The following is a 15595-nucleotide window of genomic DNA, read 5'->3' as shown; positions in this document are numbered from 1 at the left end:
CTCAGTCATAAATAATTTATAGCTAACGATTCCACAGCATAATATGAAAGGATTTTCTCCTAAAAAGTCTCCTTGCATTTATCAGAAAACATGTCAACCTGTCTCCCTCACATGCAGAGACGTAACACAATCTGAAAATATGTGTAAAACACAACAGTCCAGTGAACACAACATGATGAAGTTTCCATCTTGGTATCCTTGACAGTGGAGAATATTGAACCAGTGCAGAACCCACAGCCTGCTTCTTCTGACTTACTCTGGGATGCACAAGAAAGCCTGGAATCCCACCAGTAATCCCACAGCTGGTTTTCCACAGGACTACAGAAAGACCCAGAGGCCTGAGGAGGCACCAGAGATACACCTTGGCAGGTAGCTGAATCCAGGAGAGATTTCTGAAGGGAGGAATTTAATCCAAGGTTATCACAAAGCAAGAATAACTATTAAACAGGCACTAACATTTATTCATTTTCCACTGTGAGTGTCTCACCAAAACTGGTTTGGAGGAACCAGATTGCTCTGGATTCTGTCAGCACATGGCCTTCTTTCTAAAAACAGCAGAGCTGATTCCAAATGCTGCTTGGTTTCCATGACAGTCTTTCCTTTACATCATCTTCATTTCCCCTCAATTTTCTTGAAGAGAAAAAAATACAAAGAGAGGGAAAAAAACCTAAGCCCCCTTTAGAGCTCTCAAAAACCCTAAAGCTTTGCTTCAGTTTTACTTCTCTGTTGGAGAACAGCAGGGAACAGCAATATTGTTTCAGGAGAAGTCATTACTCTGTAGGGAGCAGTAATTGCTTCACTTGGCATGAGGAGGAATGAAGAGGTCTGAAGTGGGTGCTCATGTACAAGGACATCAGCAGCTGCCCCAAATTTTGGGTATCACCTCAGTACACAGAGCTGGCTCAGCATCCACTCCATCAGAAAGTTTGCTCTGCAGCACTATAAAGAAAGTGTCCCCCAAAAATCCTTGCTCCCTGTGAGGTAGAAGGTGATGGCTCCATCAGCACCTGCTCTCAGGAATTACTGCCCAGGAGATTTGCCTGGAGCACAATGAAAGAAGAAATGTGGTCCATCTCAGCTTTGACCCCACAGCCTTTAATACACTCCAGAAAGACAAAGTTCTCTCTGCTCTTCCTTCAGATATTGTGACAACTGCCCTAGTTCTCCACAATAAATAAACAAACACAGGAAAGGGAGAATGCTCCACTAAACTGAAAGTCACCATGTTCGAGTTGCTCCATATAATTGGGAAAGGTCCCAATTTCACAGCATTTATCCCTAAAAGGACTAAGATGTACTGAGCACAGCAAGGCTACAACTGGGTCACTGTTCTGAATGGTAGAAATATATGGGAATGGATGAAGAGACAACATTCACCCCAAAATGTCAGAAGTGCAGGGGCAACATGATGGAAATGCAAACATTTGCCAAGTTCTTCATGTTACCACTTTCCATGAATTCATTTAGTGGAACCAAATGAATTTCTTCAGTATTTTCATACAGCATGGTTCTGTCATGTTAGCACACTGCAGCTACATTTTTCAGAGCTGCTTAAGATATTTGTACACATTTAAAATAAAGAAGCAACACCCGGTTTAGGTCTGACAGTGCCATCTTAAACAAAAATATGTGCTTACAGCAACTTTACCAAAGATGTTAAAAATAACATTAAATATACCCCTCCAATTCTGCATTTCTTAACTGACATGGGAGGTTGTGGTCTCCTCATCCCTGGAAGTGTTCCAGGCCAGGCTATAGATGGGGCTTGGAGCAACCTGGGATAGTGGAAGGTGTCCCTGTCCATGGCACAGGGTGGAACTGGATGGGCTTTAAGATCCCTTCCAACACAAACCATCCTGCGATTCTGTGATTTTAAGGATCAATCCTGTGCTGTTCATGTTCTCATCAGCAGAGTGCAGCACAGGCACATTCAATAACACCCAGTACAGGATGTTGTCCAGAGTGAGAAACACTGGAACCTTTTAAATTTTATATTTTTTTTAACTGAAGTCATCACTTAGCTCCTTCTTTAGTGAAAATATCCTTTCTGGCTGGAGGGGTGCTTTAGGTGCAGAGCTCAGGGTCAGGATGGGTTAAGTAATCAGAGGTAGTACTGACCTTTTAATTTTGCTCTCAGTTTGGGGACTGTAAAATGTAGAGAAACACTCACCCAGCCAGAGATGCCTTTAAAGTCTCATGGCAACAGAGATAATGGGATAGAGGAGTGAAAAAATGACAAGTGCTTACAGTAAGGAAACTTTGAACACTGGCAATGCACATTCTTAATCCCATGTCTAGGAAATCTGCATTCAGTAAAGACATTTGAATGTGTACCATTTTATGAGTTTAAAACTTTTAATTCGATTTTCCACATTCCCAATTCCGAATTGCTCCAACTAGTACTTACTTCATGGCACATATAAAAGAGAGTTCTCTTTTTTTAAAAGGACCACATAGAATGTGTTTTTTCTACTCTCAGCATCCCCACTAAAAAGGGGAGGGGATGGGGAGGAAATAAGAAAAAGCGAAAAAAAAAAAAAACCAAAACCCCAACACCTCAAAGTATTGCCATGAGCTGGCAAATTCAGGGAAGCCTCTCATTCTGGAGACTCAGCATCAAAGAGGAGTTAGGCCAGGGCATCTGTTCACCATATTTTAAAGGATCAGCCTGGAACGAGCAAAGCATAAATTCTTAACTGTTTGTCCACTGTGTTTTTAAATAAAGATCTGCAGCTCATGGATGTGTGGTTAAAACCTTCTCCAGCTCCCATGTAAAACCACTGAAGTGGAATCCAAGACATGGAACAAGCAGCTTGGCAGCCCTGAGCACCTCTTTGGCACTGCCACTGTCACTGTGACCAAAATTCACCTTTGCACAGCAGCGTGACTTTGTACCACAGTAACATTTCCCAAGTGAGCCTTAAAGAGACACAGGGATTTGTGATTTTGTACCACAGTAACATTTCCCAAGTGAGCCTTAAAGAGACACAGGGATTTTCACTAATTCTCTGCAGTGAATCCAATGCACCCAAGGGGTGCTGGTGATTTTCAGCAACACAATCTCACACTTGTGTTTTCCTTCACAGATTCCATAGCTTTAGGGCTAAAAGGGATGCAACCAAGCACAAGTGAATGGTCAGCTACTGGGGGCAGCATTAGCATGATAACCCCCTGACAGCCTTAAGTTTGGATCTGACATTCCTCCAGTGAAGCCTGATTACCATTCCCAAAGCCCTGGGCCCAGGAGCTGCAGGGTACAGTACACAGCCTCACACAACAGCCCAGTGGCTCAGGAATGCACTTTCTTTAAGAACAAAAATCCCACATACAATATGCGTGGGAAAGCTAGCCAGGGTTAGAGTCCTGCTTCTGGTACAGCCTACAAAATAAATTATAGAGAAAAGCCACAGAAACTAGAACATCCAACAAGAACAATACTTTGGATTCCAGTTTCTTGTTGGTAAAGAAAAGACCCCAAAGATCCCAGCTACTGTTTGAGGCACAGAGGGAGGAAGGGATCCTAATCATGGCTTAGATATAAAAGGACAATTGGAGCTTTGGGTTGTTATGGTAGAAAGCAATTTCTCATCACATAAAATCCAACAGAGATGGATTCAGGCTCAAACAAGCAGATCCCACTCTGTTAAGTCCCCTGGCTGCAGCCAGTGATTATGCAAATAACAGTGTGATATTATGTTATAGGTAAAAATTGGATTAGCAACTCAGGAGTTGTCCCAGTGCAACAGCAGCAAGATGGGGAAGCTAGAAAAAACAGCAGCCTAATGTTCAAGCCCAGCATCTGAGTCAGTAAAATTAACAGGAATTCATATTTCTGTGTGTTAAGCCTACCTGGGATCAGCTTTTGTTTATAGAAAAGAGCTGTTTCCAATGGCATGAGCACAAAACTGGGATCCACTGCACTCCTGGCATAAAGCCCTGTGACAACACAGCAATGTGAGGAATGTGTCTGCCTGTAGCATGCACTTTATACCATAAAATTCTGACCAACACAACAAAAGAATCACTTCACTGCCTCTGTCCAAGGCGATGGGAAAAGTTTGGCCTGGGATCACAAACCAAGCTCCACAATCTGGGCAAGACTCCTCACTCCTGCCTGCCCACCAGGAAAGGTGACGTGCTTGAAACAGGAGGTAACACAGCTCTCTAGAAATGACCTGGTGTCACTCAGATGAGGTCAGAACAGGACACTTGATGCAGCAAGAGCTGGGAAGGTGAATGCTCTGAGGGCTGGAGCCCCTCTGCTCTGGAGCCAGGCTGGGAGAGCTGGGGGTGCTCACCTGGAGAGGAGAAGGCTCCAGGGAGAGCTCAGAGCCCCTGCCAGGGCCTAAAGGGGCTCCAGGAGAGCTGGAGAGGGACTGGGGACAAGGGATGGAGGGACAGGACACAGGGAATGGCTCCCAGTGCCAGAGGGCAGGGATGGATGGGATATTGGGCAGGAATTGTTCCCTGTGAGGGTGGGCAGGCCCTGGCACAGGGTGCCCAGAGCAGCTGGGGCTGCCCCTGGATCCCTGGGAGTGCCCAAGGCCAGGCTGGACAGGGTTTGGAGTGACCTGGGACAGTGGAAGGTGCCCCAGCCCATGGCAGGGGTGAGACTGGATGTGCTTCTAAGGTCCCTTCCAACCCAAACCACTCCATGATTCGATGAATAATCTGTGCCCTGGCAACCACGGTATTTGATCAAATCCCAGCAAACATTGTGCAGCTTTACACCAACACAGCAGTGACCAATGCTGTGCAGCAAGGCAGAAATGTAGGGAATTATTTAAACAAAAAAATTCAGGCTAATGATTACCAACATCTTCAGGGAATAATTCAGCATTTCCTAATTAAGGAGGCTGAATCATGGCAAAAAAAACCCCAAAACATTAATGCCTACAACCTTTTAGAAAGACAAACGTTGACATGATTTGTTTGTCTCTTGGGCTTAAATTGGGGTGGGGAATGGAAGGGGATGGATAAGCTGACTGTTTATATCCTTCAAAAACTGTTCCATCTTTTCCTGCATTACAGCAACTAAGGAGACATGGACACAGATTTTTTTTTCTAAAAAAAGAAAAGCGCCAGTTAAAATGAACCGCTTATTAATAAGAGAATTCTTTTCATTCCTAAATGTTCCACCTTATTTTTAAGCAGCTGGGACTAGGGAAAAATGATTGACAGTAAATAAATTATAAGTTTTATCTCCCAAATAAGTACATTTCAAACAGCTGTGGCATTTCCTGTAATCTGACAACAAAACAGGCATAGAAAGAGATTATCTTTGGAACAGAGTGGGATGGAAAGAGGTGGAGGGTTGTGACAGTGTAATCCTGACTCCAGAGCTCAGGATAGGGAATAACCTGAAGCAGCAACAACAGCATCCCTAACACCACCAGCAACAGCAGCTGCTGGCTGAGCCAGAATTAGGAAAGAAATAACAGAATGCATTAAAATTGGTGATAATGGTGCACAATAAACTGCACTGATCCAGTGTTAGCAAATTCTAAATCATTCTTTCATTTTGCTGTATAGAAACAGACCTTCAAACAGACATTTACCAAACACAGTTTGGATGTCCTGGCTCGCCACAATAAGTGCCAGAGTGCACACACTGGGAAGGCTGTAAATGTAACCAGAAACTATTGCTGCTCTTGCCTATGAAAACTGATTGCTAGGAGTTAATACTTCCTGCCAAAAATACAGTATCCACTCTGGATTAATTGAACTCATTTAATTAGCAAACCCAAATGGAAGCCAATGTGCCAATTAAATGATTGCCCAAATTTCCAAAGATTCTTGGGGACAAGCTCCGTGCTGGGAGCCAGCCTGTGGAATGAAAAGGCCCCTCTAACCAAGAGGCAGAGAAAGAACCTCACACAGCAATAGAAACCCTTGCCAAAAGCTTAATGAGGGAAAATTATTCTAGATTCATGCAGCAGTAACAAGGAAAAACAAGTTATGTGGATTGAAAAGGAAATACAGGTCACTGGTGCAATGCCAGACCAGAACTGCTTTGACCAAAATATTATTGCACCTGATGCCTGCCTGGTGTGCTGGCCTGTCCCAAAACATTTGTATCAGATCAATGACTGTGTTGTCCACATTTCCTGGACTCCCACTTCTATCCCACCCTTACCTCAGTTATTCCCTATTCCCCAGCCTGAGCTGCAGCCATTCACATGAAAATGCTGCCTAGTGCCGGACACAGAAGGTGAACTGCAGCTCCTGCAACATTAACACAGTTCTCACTCACTAATTCAGGCAACTCAAGAGCTGGAGGACCTTCAGCAGCACAAAACCAACCTCCAAATCTACAGGTAAAATTCTCCATAGCATTCAAAGCAGTGACCCCTCAGACTTAGAGCCAGAAGCCAAATGCTGGAGCACTTAGGTGGAGAACCATCCAAGTCAGGCTCTGATGCTGTCAGAGCTCATGGTGAATTTGAACACCCTCAGCACAGGCTGGGATTGCTGGGTCCTTGGCCTTCCTGTTCAGGGTCAGGAGTTGGACTCAATGACTTGTGGGTCCCTTCCAGCTCAGGAGATTCCACAATTCTAAAGTTCATTTCTACTGAATTGTCCAAGCCCTTCAAAAAACAGCAGAAAAACTCCACAATTTCAGTTTCATATCGCCTAAGACTTCCCCTTGCACTTGAGAGCTTAAAATTTTGGATTTTTAAAAAGAACTTGCAGCTGGGCACTCAAAGTTCAAAAGCACATTTTTCCCCAAGAAATTTCTTCCACGATGTGGAACCCATCTGAGAACAGGATCAGCCTGACAAAACCCTGTCAGTGACTTCAGAGCTCCCAATCACATCCTCAGCTGTAAAATTCTGGTGTTGATTCACACACATACAAAGCATGAAGAGACACAGGGAAATAAAATCCAAAATATCAATTTTAACATTTTTAAGAGTATAATATCTACATATCTCAGAAGCTAAAATTAGATCATTTCAGTAAACCACTATTTGAAAATCACTACAGCCTACAGGGAGAAGCAAATGGAGTCACCACATTCCCTTTTTATTCAGATTTTTCCACAGCTCCTGGAAGTGTTCATGTTAGCCTGCACCAGAAACAGGCCCGATGTTTTGTGAATTAAAAACCAACCAATGAAGCAATGCTAATTAAAAAAAAGAAGCCCCTAGTATTCTATTTTTGGCATCTATTCTTGCAGAAGCCCCACTCAAGACCTGGGGCAGAACTGGCCAAATGCTGTACAAAGAATGAGAAACAAACACTAAGGACATAAAAATCTTTCTTTAAACCCTTACAATGCACTCATCTCTGCACACATTTATAATTGCATTTAAAAATAGTTTTCTCCTTGCTCATGTCCCAGATTTAACAGTGATATATCGAGGTCTCATTAAAAGGACTTTATTACCTTCACAAGCCAGTACCTTCCCTATCTGGCATTAAATGCTGAAAATACTACAGATCTCAAAATCCCTCTGACCTAAGAACTAAGATTATTCCAGGGACTTCATAGGACAGGCTCTAACCCTGTGCCTTTCTAAAGCATTTACAGGCTTGCATTTCTCCTAAGAAAATTCCATCAGCATAAGCCTGAAATGATGATGGGTACCAACTGCAGCTGCTGCCTTCCTGTGCACTTGTCAAACCCACTGATTCATCAGAGTTTTCTAACTGCAATTTAGAGGTTCCCCTTTTCTAGGCACCCTGTTCTACATGAGTAACACCTGACTCCAGCTGTCACCCCTGTAATGAACAACAGAACTCCCAGACCCTGTGAGATACCAGCCAGAAGTGCACGAGCAGGAAAATAAACCTTCCATGGGCTTAGAGACTCATATTCTGAAGGCTTCCAAAGCTGAAGGAATTGAAAAACTGCAAAAGAAGTGACTTTTTCAGAAGTACATCGAGAATCACAGAAAGGCATGAGTTGGAAGGGACCTCAAATCTCATCTTCTCCTACCCCTGCCATGGGTAAAGACACCTTCCACTAGTCCAGGTGGCTCCAAGTCCCATCCAGCCTGGCCTTGGGCACTTCCAGGGATCCAGGGGCAGCCCCAGCTGCTCTGGGCACCCTGTGCCAGGGCCTGCCCACCCTCACAGGGAACAATTCCTGCCCAATATCCCATCCAGCCCTGCCCTCTGGCACTGGGAGCCATTCCCTGTGTCCTGTCCCTCCATCCCTTGTCCCCAGTCCCTCTCCAGCTCTCCTGGAGCCCCTTTAGGCCCTGCAAGGGGCTCTGAGCTCTCCCTGGATCCTTCTCCTCTCCAGGTGAGCACCCCCAGCTCTCCCAGCCTGGCTCCAGAGCAGAGGGGCTCCAGCTCTTGGAGGATCTCCGTGGCCTCCTCTGGCCTGGCTCCAGCAGCTCCACATCCTTTTCTGAGTGTATTCCCCTGATCTCCAGCATTAGGAAAATGCAGCTTCATGTGGCACCTTTCTGTGTCAGCACATTTGCAATGGGTGCATAAATGAAGATTTTTGTATTTCTCTCAGCATTTTAATCCTGCTTCCCCACAAAATTTAGACAAGTGGAAGACAAAGGCATCAGGAACAGAGTCTGGAAGCACAGCAGCCTGATGGGGGGAGAGCCACTGGCTCAGTGCTTTTAAACAGTGCAACTCCCTGAACTCATGAAGAGGGGAAGGGAGTAACTCAACAGGTCAGTAATGTGGTAAATGTAATATTAAGCACAAGTATCAATTTATGCTAAAGTTATTGCAGGCTGGGGACAGTTGCTTTGTAGGCTCATGTGAGAAATATAATATAAAGGCTCTTTCACAACTTCATTTCTTGTAACTCAGAGCACTCACCAGGACCTGACAAGGAAAAGATACCCCTTTCCTTTAAAATAACATTACTGTCTTGGAGAAATGTTAGAAAATCCATAAACTTCAATTTTCCTTGGCTCACAGGGCTTTGCAGCCTCAGAACTCAGAAGTGTTCTATGAAGAAAGTCAATATCATCAACTGCATTTTCTGAAGTGGAGCAGAGGCAGAAATCCCGAGATGTGTGAAGGTTACCCAGCAGGTGCAGCACAGTGGGAATTGGGGGCTGAGACAGAAAAAATGTGCCTAATATACCCAAATTCTAAAAATACAGAGCATGAGTCGGGGGGGAATACAAAATATAGCAATGCTTGAGGAGCACACAGGCAGCTGCCTCATTACCCAGCTCCTGGGAACTCTGTTCAGCCAGAGCTGCCTCTCCTTCAGACTGGACCTCACCTACAACACAGAACTGCACCAGAAATACTGAGGAAAAGATGCCCCATCCCTGGAAGTGTCCAGTGCCAGGCTGGACAGGGCTTGGAGCACCGTGGGATAGTGGAAGGTGTCCCTGTCCATGGCAGGGGTGGGACAGGATGAGCTTTGAAGTCTCTTCCAGCCCAAACCATTTCACAATCCTGGGATTCCCCACACACAAACCAGGTCTCCAACACAGAATCACTTGTTCTCCTGCTAAACCACAAACACAAAACAGTGCTAAAAAGCAGATGAAAGCATAAATAATAAACTAAAGAAGACAAAAGAAGTTGCATCAAACAAAGGACTGAAGGTACTCAGGTGCCCAGAATGAACTAGCAACAACAGAAACATTAAAAATAAAGAATTTCTATAACTTTATATTTACAGTATAGGAGGACATTCAACCTCCACACATTTAGAAATACCTTCAGTTTATTTCTTGTTAAGAAAAGCTCTGGAAACAAAGCACTTATATCAATTAATAATAAGCCCTTTGAAAAATATTATGGATAAAAGTGGGGAGGAATAGTAGGACAACTTGTTCATGTTATATATAAATATATATATATATATATATAAATTCATAAATTGACTTTTCTTAATAAAAGCATGTACCAAGGCAAAGTTCAGGAGACAAGTTCCAGGAGTCCCCCAGCTCTCCACAGTACCCCTTGTCTCAGCCTTTGCCAGGTGAAATTCATCTGAGGTGACAAAGCCTGGTGCCTGTCAGGGCTCCAGCAGCAGCCAGGGGAACCAGTGGAGGGAACAACTTCTCCAGCCCCGAATCCTCCATTCCCTGGGGGCTGGGGCTTCAAGCAGCAACAAAATCTAAAATCTGCATCTCCAACGACCACTAACCAAATGTTAGATGTACTGCTACACTCTGAAACAGTCACACACCATGGAAAGAGTAACCTCTGGGACAAGGCTGAAACAGAGGCTGCTAAGAATGCAAAGTGAAAGAATAGAGTGAGGGAAGAAACCTCAGGCTTCAAATGATCAGGGAAAAAGCAGAGTACTGAAGATATGCTGGTTAAACAGAGGAAAGTGTCAGTGCTGAACAAGGTTCTGCAAATATTTACATGTAAATATTGCTCCTGACTGGAGGTAAGGCAGAGGTTGAAAGTGGAAATTTGATTTGCTCAACACAGTAAACACAAGCAGGAGAGGTTTTTCTTCCCCCTCTTTACACTGTATTCAGAGGACCCTGAGATCCAACCAACACTGTGAGCACAAATCCAGCCACTCTAAATACAGGTTCAGTAGCTTTATTATTCTCCATCACACCAAGTCACTGTGCAGCAATCCCAGCTGGGAATTTCCCTGTTTATCATACTCTGAATCTCTTCTCCACTGGACCAGTCAGTTTTGGCATTGCTGGCACACAGCTAAGCAAGAGGACATGTTCCAAAACGTGATTTAATTGGGCAGTGAGAGGAGCATGATGCAGGATAAAATAAACACTGAGCACTGTCCATGAGCACAACAGCCTCAAGCAGGTGAACATTCCCTTCATTGCAAATCAACCAGGAGAAAAAAGCAAGACAAAATGAAATATGCCAGGAAACCTGTGTCACAGGTGAGGATACTGAATTGCAGCCTGACAGCTCTGAGACACACCTGGAGGTCACAGACAGCAGTGAGGTGTCACACAATGACTCCCAGCAGACTCCAGGATGTGGGAAGCTCTGAGCTGGGAGCAGGTGCTGCTGCCTGAGCAACACTGATGGGAACAGACAGTGCTCCCAACTGTGGCCAAGGTGGAGAGAAGGCAAAAACAGCCACACATGAGGAAGAAAAAAAATTACAAAGTGAAAAGCGCAAAAATTGACAGGCTGAGAGAGCTGGGTGTGTTCACCTGGAGAAGAAAAGGCTCCAGGGAGAGCTCAGAGCCCCTTCCAGGGCCTAAAGGGGCTCATAAATAGGTGGGTGAGAGACTTTATACAGGCAGAGGGTGACAGGACACAGGGAATGGCTTCCCACTGCTGAGGGCAGGGTTAGATGGGATATTGGGAAGGAATTGTTCCCTGTGAGGGTGGTGAGGCCCTGGAACAAGGTGCCCAGAGAAGCTGTGGCTGCAAAAATCCCCATGTATACTAAGGTCATCTAGTTGTCTGTGGCCCACTGCCCAACTGAGCGCCCTCTCTGAGATGAGAACAGCACCTTTGCATGTGATTTTTTGCAGCTCTGGTCCCTCTGATGTCAGGTTTGTTCTCAGGCTGAGGTTTTATTTATATAGACTGAGCCAGCATTTTGCTAAAATCTCATTCCTTCACAATGCTGTATGCTTCAAAGAGCATGTTTTTACAAGAAGTTCCCTTCATGCTCCGAAGTCTTGCTGAAAAAGAGGTTAATGCAGACTGAAAATCGTCATGACATAATGGACCTTTTAATTGGTTACGAGACCTGCTTTGGGGCAGAAGAGTTGTGAAAGCTCCTTCCCTCTCCTTGACATACTGCCAGAGGAAAGGAAGCATTTTAGTTCAAAGTACTGTGCAATCCATTAAAAAAGCTGAAACTCAGGGAGTATAAATGGAATAGAATGGAAAATAATGGGAAGAGAAGATGTAGCCCAGGTGTTTTACCATGGCGCTGAGTGTCTCCTCCCAGTCCGGCCTCTCTCTGGGGTGGATGCTCCTCTGCAGCTCTGGAACAAAGTCATCTTCTTCTGCGTGGACAGAGGACTTCATCATTCTGGAAAGGAGGACAGAAGCTGGATATTCAGTAACAATTCCTAGGTAATCTCACACCCAGTCTGTTACAGTGCTCAGTTAAGTGACAACATAAAATGATTTTACACATCCAGAAATCCCACACAGTCCTGAGTTTCTCCCACTTCCTCATTATATAAGCAGGACAAGAGTGTAAATCTGGTGGAGGGAAATCTGCACTTCCTAACCAATCAGTAGATAATTTTGTTTAATCACTGCACAATTTGCAAGTCTTGCAACACAGAAAAATGCAGAGGAGGGATTTTCAGTCCACTTCAGAAAAATGTCTCCTATTGCAAATAGGAGACAAACAGCAAGAGAAACACACACTGTAAGGAGAAACACACACATTTGATTCCTCCTCCTTTCAGGAGATTTTGCCTGAAATGGGGTAACAGTTTCCAAATCTTAAGAGTCTGACTCCACATCCCAAGGCCTGATCCATCAGCACTCATCCTTTCCTGATTCTATCTGAAGAGTGAGCACCTCAAGTCAGCCTGATGTGACCAAGTGAAACTTTTCTTCAGATAAGGAGCCGTCTTCCAAATCCCCTGTGAACGCTATTCCAAGCCTGCATAGAGATCAGAGGCTCAAAATGAAAACTGAGAAAGAATTCATAAAGGCTCCTCAGCCCCTCCACATGTCAGCATTCTGTAGGTATGTATTTTTTTTTCACTTTCTGTTTGTATAAATATGCTTTTGCAGAGATTACAGCGTAGACTTGAAAGGACCAAAGGCCTGTTCAAAGTCTAGTATCACCCATTCCAGTTTCATTAAACGTAATATTCAGGAAGGCTGTTATTCCCTTAATAGATCACCACTTATGTATTTAGGATAAGCTTTTTGATAATCAGCAGTGCAAAGGTATGGGCAAAAAGGGCTGGTTTCTAACTCTACTCATTTATGCACCACTTGACTGAAACACGCCTGGTGAAAGCCATTTAATAAAACTCCTTTGCTTCAGATGTGAAGTTCTGAAACCCCAACACACTGCTTGACACAGGGCCAAATCATTTAACTCTGCTTTGTTGTCTCCAAGAGGGTTAAGGATGAAGTAATTAACATTGCAGTTAATGGCACGGCCAGGTTAGGAATTACAGCCTGTATAATTTCATCCCCAGCTTTGTTATCATATTTCTGCTCCAATAAAAAACCTATCCCAGAAAAAATAAACCTCAAAACTGAAAGTCACAATGCCCCAGGGAAATGCTGCTCACTGGGTCTGTGCGTCATTCCCACCCTAAAACATCATCCACTGTCCTCAGGAGGGAAAAGGTGCACCTACCTGGGGAAAGCTGGGGTGAGATTAAAAAAGTCTGTATGAAAATACCATGATTTAGAATACAGATGTGCAATGTAGCTCAGAAAGGAGTCCCTCACCTTTGCAACAGATGTTTAAAATAATTTGGGGGTTGAAAGACAAAAAATTTGCTGCTTCAATTGTCCTTTGCACATCAAGAGGAGGAGACCTGGCCTCACAGCCCCAGCTCCACCACAGGAGAGGTTTCCCCCTTAATTTAAAGCACAGGAAACAAAGTTGTGCAACTCAGAAACAGGATATTAGAAATCAATCAATCAATCAATCAATCAATCAATCAATAAGAAACCTCAACTTTTTTAATCAATGTCATGATTTTGAAAAATGCTCAATACAGTTTTCCTGAGGATTTCTAGATGTTGGGGTTTGACCATATTGCAGCTGAATAAAAAGATTCTAAACAAATTATCTCACAGAGCATCAGTCTTAATTCCCTGAGGTGATGGAAGGGAAGGAAGGGTGATGTGATCAAGACCCACCTTCTCCAGGAGTTAAAGCTGCTTATCAAAGTGCTTCTTATTACAGCTTATCAAAGTTCTTCCTCAGTCTAAAGACTTCAAAACAACAGGACTGCATTTACAGCTTTATCAGCATTCGGGAGAACAACTGGATTCCCTACACAGCTCCTCTGGCAATTCCTGCCAGATGTCTCCTCTGAAATGTGTTGGCTGAAGTGGTGAGAGTGAATGCAGAGGATAGTATGTCCTATTTCAAATAATCCTGGGAATCAGGCACATGTTCAGGGTCTATTCCCTCACACTGGATCAACATGGATGTCACAGCATGCAGGTCTTTTTATCACACTCCAATCTATTTATTCACATTATATCTTTAATCTATGTCTATAAAACTTCCACGATAAACTCTTCACAAACTCTTCCCACTGAGATCCCAAAATGCAGTCCCATTTTTCTTCCTGTGAAGGTGTTCAGGACTTTTACTGCAAATTGGAAAAGCTCCACATGCAAAATTGAGCCTTTAAAACAGTCAATTCTTTGAGCTTTTGCCAGACTTGGAATATTCTGCTGCTGAGGGAAATTCAAATTTGGTCACAACATCACAGAAATAAGGGAAACGATACTGAAGATTTTCTCTCTGTCACAATTATCAGCGCTTGATAACCATCTGTGCACCCTTATTAATTTTTAATAGCCACTATTTAATTCCATGCCATCTGAGACAGAGAGCAAGGAAGGCTGAAGATGCTGCAGGTAATAGTAGTCCTTTATGGATTAAGTCTGGCAGCTTTTTCCTGTCCATCAGTGGCCTGGATGAAGGAAAATAACTTTGTGAACTTGCAGCAATGAAACAGGAAGAGGAGTATGGGGAGAAGTGGGGGAGAGTAGGAAGAAAAGCAGCTTCTGAACTCTCCTTTTTACAACCTTTCCTCCAGGCATGTAAAACCTCAGAACAAGCTGGGGAAGGAGCTTTCCTACCAGCTGGGCAAAGGGAAAACCCTGGCCTCACCCCAAGACAAGCTTGGACTATTATCTCTAGGTGTAATCACATTCACATATTTTTATATGCATGTGCATTATGTATATTTAACATTCTTTTAATTTATATAATAAATAAATAGCACAACATACATATGTCTGATTCACCACACATGTCAAGCTGTAACAAGACAGATTGTCTTGTTTCTGCCAGGGATTCTTTTCCACAGGAGAGGAAAACACCTCAAATACCAGAAGCACTTACACAAAACACTGACACATGGATCTTGTAAACACTGAAGGTCAAACCAACTAAAGGACCTGCTCTATAACGGCTCCATTTGGGTATATATATTTGGGGCAGATGTAAATGAGTGAGAAGTCACTAAAAAATTTGATCCTGGCCATTAGAATAGAAATATAATTTTATTTAAAATGCCACTTCCTCAACCTCTCAGCAGCACTGAAATGTGACACTGTTATATTAATAAAAGTTCTATTTTAAGCCATTAAGCAATTTCTCTGCAGATGAATGAACCCTTCTTCATTGTAAATTGAGAACCAAATGTACTGGAACAAATGTTTACAGGACATTTCACAAAAGGCCCAGCCCACTTTCACACCCACCTTTTGAAGTTCTCTTGTAGGTCGGGTTGATTAATTTAGTTAGGACTTGTATATTTGTACATGACACAAGACCATTGAGAAAACATCTCATGTCTTTTTCCACCTTCTCAAATCCAATTAGCTGCTCCCATAATTTATAAAATATCAGTAATTAAAACCCTCTGATGCCTTATCAAGCAGTAAGTCCTGCCTGCTCACACTATGTTGTGTCACAAGCCAAGAAATGCCTGCAGGAGATCTGCAGCGTGATTTGTATTAAGTAAACTTTATCTCAAGT

General features: G+C 43.5%; 1 protein-coding gene across 2 annotated transcripts in view; it reads right to left on the bottom strand.

The window, feature by feature from the left end:
• ARHGAP32 (Rho GTPase activating protein 32) overlaps window positions 1-15595 on the bottom strand; it is a 243552-nt gene that overhangs the window by 136592 nt on the left and 91365 nt on the right. For both annotated transcript variants that reach the window (XM_058856945.1, XM_058856944.1), the window contains exon 2: window positions 11812-11920. In XM_058856945.1, coding sequence (XP_058712928.1) covers window positions 11812-11919 — 108 coding nt within the window. In that variant the 5' untranslated portion in view covers window position 11920. The remainder of the gene's footprint in view (window positions 1-11811; window positions 11921-15595) is intronic.

Source organism: Poecile atricapillus, chromosome 25, assembly GCF_030490865.1.
Source record: "Poecile atricapillus isolate bPoeAtr1 chromosome 25, bPoeAtr1.hap1, whole genome shotgun sequence".
Taxonomy (NCBI): domain Eukaryota; kingdom Metazoa; phylum Chordata; class Aves; order Passeriformes; family Paridae; genus Poecile; species Poecile atricapillus.
The sequence above is the reverse complement of the archived record's forward strand: the minus strand, read 5'-3'. Positions and strand labels throughout refer to the sequence as shown.